The following is a 5,840-nucleotide window of genomic DNA, read 5'->3' as shown; positions in this document are numbered from 1 at the left end:
TATTAAAAATAAGTAAAAAAAATTATTAAATAATTTTTTATTATAAATAACTTTTTGAATTTAAAAAATTAATTATTAAAAAGGAAAAATGGTAACATAATTATTTTGATTTATATAATAATTAAATTTAGATTGACGAATTTTTACATGATAAAAACAAAAACATAATTATTTTAGTTTAAAATAACGATTAATTAAAAAGTAAAATTAATAAGAAACTATGTACAGAAACAAAACGACTTATGTATAGATATAGATATTAAAATGATAATTTTTGTTATTATGACTCATGCTCCCTTCTTCTTTTTTTCTGTTATTGTGTTTTCCTAAATTATCCTTGGCCTAATGGTGCCAGCGTGCCTTTAAGAGGTTTTATATGTATTACAGTTTTATATAATAAATATATATATTTTTTATTTATGATTTTACTATCTATTATTCTTTCCATAATAAATATATCAATAAATACTTTTAATATTGCAATTAATATAAAAATTTAATTTTAATAAAATTTAATTAATACTTTAATAATAGGATGACAACTAAGAACAGATATAAATTTCATTATCTCATCTTTATATTTTAAGTAAAAGAGTATATTTATTCGTGTTTCCATATCCAATAATGAAACTTTTGTTTCATCTTTACATGGACTAACATTTCCAATTTTAAATCTTCTACTCTTTATATTTTTTTTATCATTTGACTTTTGTACTTTTAGATCATTTGCTTCTTACATTTTTTTCTATATCATCTAACAATATATTTATTTAATATCTAAAAAAAACATATAAACAAACATCACTCTTTTTTACTAATATATGAATACTAGCAACTCTTTTTTACTATTATACTACAAAATTAGTAAAAAGATTTATCTGAAAAACCCATTTTTCCTAAACTCAAATAACATGTTAGATTTTATACATTCGTGTAATTTTGGGTTTTGAGAATTTATAAATGGTATATTATTTTAAATTCTTAGCATTGTGTTCATTTGGGTAATATATTTTTATTAAAAATATTAGAATATTTATTAGCATATATTAATATTATGTTCATTTGTGTAATTATCAACATTTATCAACAAATTTTAATGTGAATAATATCAATTTTTCTTATAACAATCATCCTACAAATGTTTTATTTTAACTTCTTTTCTTTCTTTTACTTTTTTTTTTTAAACTATAGCAAAAACACACTGAGTATCTACCTTTATCTTAATAAAAAATATTTTTTTATCTACTATGGTAGTAACAATATTCAACGTTTACAACTTATTCAACATCTTCAGCAGAAGACCAACATGATTAGATTTTAAAAATAGAAAATGGATTACAAAATATAACTTCGGCTGCTTGATCCGGTCATTTCTGCAGACCTTACCTTTATGTTCAGATTGACTTTTTTCTACGAATAATTTTAAAACTTCTTATTTCAGTTTTCTTATTAATTTTTCAATTATTTTAAGGCAGGAATTCTAATATGTTTTATATTTCAAAGACAGAGTGCAGTAGGCCAAATAAACAAAGAAATAATTGGATGTATTTTTTTTAGGGGTGTGAGTTTTATTTTCCAAATAAAATGAATTGTTGAGGCTTGGTTTTGTTTGTTAATGCACTTAGCTCCCTATAAAGGGTAGTTCCAGAATTCAGTTTAAATGCAATACCAACGCGAAGGAAGCTTTGCTTCATAATTATCACCTCTTTCTCTATCTGCTCTCAGCAGCCATGGCCTTCTGTGGTGGTACCTTTGTTAAGCCAAACCATTCTTTCTCCCAAACCCACAAACCCAAAGCTCCAACTCCATACTATGATACCAGAAAAAAGGTTGGTGAATCAATCATACGTACAACTCTGCATCTCTCTAACAACACTTTCCAGTGCTCTTTCTGCTCTACCAATTTAACCACACTAAACACCATCTCTGTCAACATCATATAGTGCTTTTCTTTTTCCTTCATTTCGTGTTCGGGTTTTGATTCCTTAAGCAATCACTCTTCTTCCTTTTGTTAACAACAAATTCACCATTATTTTTTCACTGATGGTGCAAAGATGGATGATGTGTTATTTTGTTTGTCAGTTCTGCGTGAGAGTTTCAGCAAGTGACTCGGGTGAAGTCGAGAAGACTGTTATCAGGAAAGAGAAAGATGGGTGGAAGATCAATTACTCAGGAGAGAAACCTCAAACACCATTGTTGGACACAGTCAACCACCCAATTCATATGAAGAATCTGTCCACTCAGGTTTAAAATTAGGAATCATTTTAAGGTCTAAAGGACATGCCACAGCATATTTCTTGTCCGTGGCTGACACAAGAGTTTTTGTTTTCCGTGAGTTTTGTTGGTTTGTTTGTGAAAAGTGTTGAATGTATTTGTCAGGATCTAGAGCAACTTGCAGCAGAGCTGAGGGCAGATATTGTGCACAGTGTGTCAAACACTGGTGGGCATCTTAGTTCAAGCTTGGGAGTGGTGGAGTTAGCAGTGGCTTTGCATCATGTTTTCGACACCCCTGAAGACAAAATTATATGGGATGTTGGTCATCAGGTAATCTTTCGTCTTATTCATTTCTTCTTCTTTTCTAACACAAGTTAAATAGCAACAAAAGAAATATAGTTTTCATTTAGAGAAAATTCATTGCTCGTGACAAAATTAGAGTTCTATATTTTTTTTATTCTCTTCTGTACAATACAATTTTCCATCATTATACCATGTTTGGTGCGTGTGCTATGTGAGATTCTAAAAGGTAATCAAATTGCAGGCATACCCACATAAGATTCTTACAGGTAGAAGGTCCAGGATGCACACCATTAGGAAGACTTCGGGGCTAGCAGGTTTTCCTAAAAGGGATGAGAGTACTCATGATGCTTTTGGGGTAGGACACAGTTCTACAAGCATATCTGCTGGTCTTGGTGAGATTCTTATATTTTAAGATCAATACATATTCATATGTGCAGAAGCACTTATTTCACCGATTGAGCAACAATTCTGAATATTTATTAGGCATGGCTGTTGCACGTGATCTACTGGGGAAGAAGAACAGCATCATATCAGTGATAGGGGATGGGGCATTGACAGCAGGCCAAGCTTACGAGGCCCTGAACAATGCTGGGTTCCTTGATTCTAACATGATAGTAGTACTTAATGACAACAAGCAAGTCTCTTTACCAACGGCCACACTTGATGGCCCCGCAAGTCCTGTCGGTGCCCTCAGCAGTGCTTTGAGCAAAATTCAAGCGAGTACAGAATTCCGCAAACTCAGAGAAGCTGCAAAAGTAAGCCTCTTAAACTTATCATATTCGCAGTCAACGTCATGATCTCAGTGATCATGACAAATTGTGGCGTTTATTTGACTCCAATTTTTTTCCTGAAGAGCATCACCAAACAAATTGGAGGACAAACACACCAGGTTGCAGCCAAAGTGGATGAGTATGCAAGAGGCATGATCAGCGGTTCTGGATCTACATTATTTGAAGAACTTGGCTTATACTACATAGGTCCTGTGGATGGTCATAACATTGAAGATCTGGTCACCATCTTTGAAAAGGTCAAATCAATGCCTGCTCCAGGTCCAGTTTTGATTCATATTGTGACAGAAAAAGGGAAGGGATACCCCCCAGCAGAAAAAGCAGCTGATAGAATGCACGGTGAGAAAGGGATATTTCTTAATAAAGCAATGTGAGAAACTTGAAATTGTGAAATCAATTCTTAGACCTAATGCAAAAGTTACCCACTGTTAATATAACTCAATCAATTTTGAACTTACAATTAATCTCTCAACTTGAAACCAAGTGAAGTGAGTAATTATTTACTAAGGTAGCTAATAATTTGCGTGATTTAAAACTAATACTGGAATCGAAACACACACTTATCCTTTCTCATATTTTCAGGGGTTGTAAAGTTTGATCCAAAAACAGGGAAGCAGTTTAAGGCAAAATCCTCAACACTTTCATACACACAGTACTTTGCTGAGTCTTTGATACAGGAGGCTGAAATAGACGACAAGGTAGTGGCCATTCACGCAGCAATGGGTGGTGGTACAGGCCTAAATTATTTCCACAAAAGGTTTCCCGACCGCTGTTTCGATGTGGGGATAGCTGAACAACATGCTGTTACATTTGCTGCTGGGTTAGCTGCTGAAGGCCTCAAGCCCTTTTGTGCCATTTATTCGTCATTCCTGCAACGTGGATATGATCAGGTAAGCCAATATGGTCACTGATTCCTTATCTATCTAATTTATTTGAGTTATTAACTGCGATAAGAAAACATCATCACTGTGATTTATTACGTCTATCTAGGTAGTCCATGATGTTGATCTTCAAAAGCTACCTGTTCGATTTGCCATGGATAGAGCTGGTTTGGTTGGAGCAGATGGACCAACGCATTGTGGAGCTTTTGATATCGCCTACATGGCTTGCCTGCCCAACATGGTGGTCATGGCTCCTTCTGATGAAGCTGAACTGATGCACATGGTTGCAACAGCAGCAACTATAGATGACAGACCAAGCTGCTTCAGATTTCCAAGGGGAAATGGAATTGGAGCCACTTTGCCAATTAACAACAAAGGAACCCCACTTGAGGTGAGGGTCAGAGACTGATATATATGTATATCCTAAACAGAATGGTAACTCAATAGTCTGGCCACTGAACTGAAATTGTTTTGTTCATGTAGATAGGAAAAGGCAGAATTCTGATGGAAGGCAGCAGAGTTGCTATCTTGGGATATGGTTCAGTAGTCCAACAATGCAGGCATGCCTCGGAATTGCTTAAAGAAGTAGGCGTTAATGTGACAATCGCTGATGCTAGGTTTTGCAAACCTTTGGATACCGATCTCATCAGGCTACTGGCTAAAGAGCATGAAATACTGATCACGGTGGAAGAGGGTTCTATCGGTGGTTTTGGATCACATGTTTCTCAATTCTTGAGCTTATCTGGTATTCTCGATGGACCTGTAAAGGTAAACCTTCCTCCATGGAGAAGTCGCTCTCTATATGATTTTCATTTTCAGATACGTCCCTATTTTGTGCATTTCTAACAACAATCCAATTTGGTTTTACCTGCAGTGGAGAGCAATGATGCTTCCTGACAGGTACATTGATCATGGGTCACCCCAGGATCAGGTTGAAGAAGCAGGGCTTTCATCAAAGCATATTGCGGCCACAGTCCTGTCTCTTCTTCAAAGGCCAAAAGAAGTTCTTCTGTTCAAATAGAAACGCGAAATGGAATGAGGATCTCAACCTGGAACCTGAAAGATGCATTCAGTTCCGTCGGCAGTGCGGTTTACAGGAAGCTGTAAATAGTTACTCTAGAATTGTCGTTTAGGATTCTCAGGTCGGGCCGAAGAAATAGTATGAGAAATAATGAGTTTAATTTATTCTTGCAGCTCGAGAATCAATCAAGGCATAGTAATGTATCAATCTTAATTAATTAGTTATGTTAATATATATAAAATCCAACCTCAAAGTTTACAGACACACGCATGCTATGTGTATAGAATACAATACGTTAATACATTTGTTTTGAAAATAATAGATATGATATATATGTATTTTGAAAATAATAGATATGATATAACATTTATATGTATATTGAAAGGTGTATAATAACTTTTAAAAACATGATACATATGAGAATGGAGTATTGTATGAATCCAAAGTAAAATAATATGTATTAAGGTTGTCAATCTAATAAATTATTGTTATCATAAGAGTATCATTGTTTTATAGATTAAATATTTCACTGATAAAAATTAACATAATATTCAAAAGTATCTAAATATATATGTGACCAAAATTAAAGTATTAGTACATAATATATTATAAACAGTTGCATATTAGTCATTT

General features: G+C 33.8%; 1 protein-coding gene across 1 annotated transcript; it reads left to right on the top strand.

Moving 5' to 3' along the window:
• Positions 1–1,653: 1,653 nt before the first annotated feature.
• LOC124839491 (1-deoxy-D-xylulose-5-phosphate synthase 2, chloroplastic-like) lies at positions 1,654–5,506 on the top strand. The gene is made up of 10 exons (XM_047315313.2): positions 1,654–1,829; positions 2,083–2,244; positions 2,380–2,544; positions 2,759–2,909; positions 3,001–3,272; positions 3,371–3,644; positions 3,888–4,195; positions 4,296–4,577; positions 4,670–4,954; positions 5,061–5,506. The coding sequence occupies exons 1-10, from the start codon at positions 1,731–1,733 to the stop codon at positions 5,205–5,207; spliced, it is 2,145 nt and encodes a 714-aa protein (XP_047171269.1). The 5' UTR covers positions 1,654–1,730; the 3' UTR covers positions 5,208–5,506.
• Positions 5,507–5,840: the final 334 nt, after the last annotated feature.

This window comes from Vigna umbellata, chromosome 1, assembly GCF_029865625.1.
Source record: "Vigna umbellata cultivar VRB3 chromosome 1, Vumbellata_1.0, whole genome shotgun sequence".
NCBI classification, from domain to species: Eukaryota; Viridiplantae; Streptophyta; class Magnoliopsida; order Fabales; family Fabaceae; genus Vigna; species Vigna umbellata.
The sequence above is the reverse complement of the archived record's forward strand: the minus strand, read 5'-3'. Positions and strand labels throughout refer to the sequence as shown.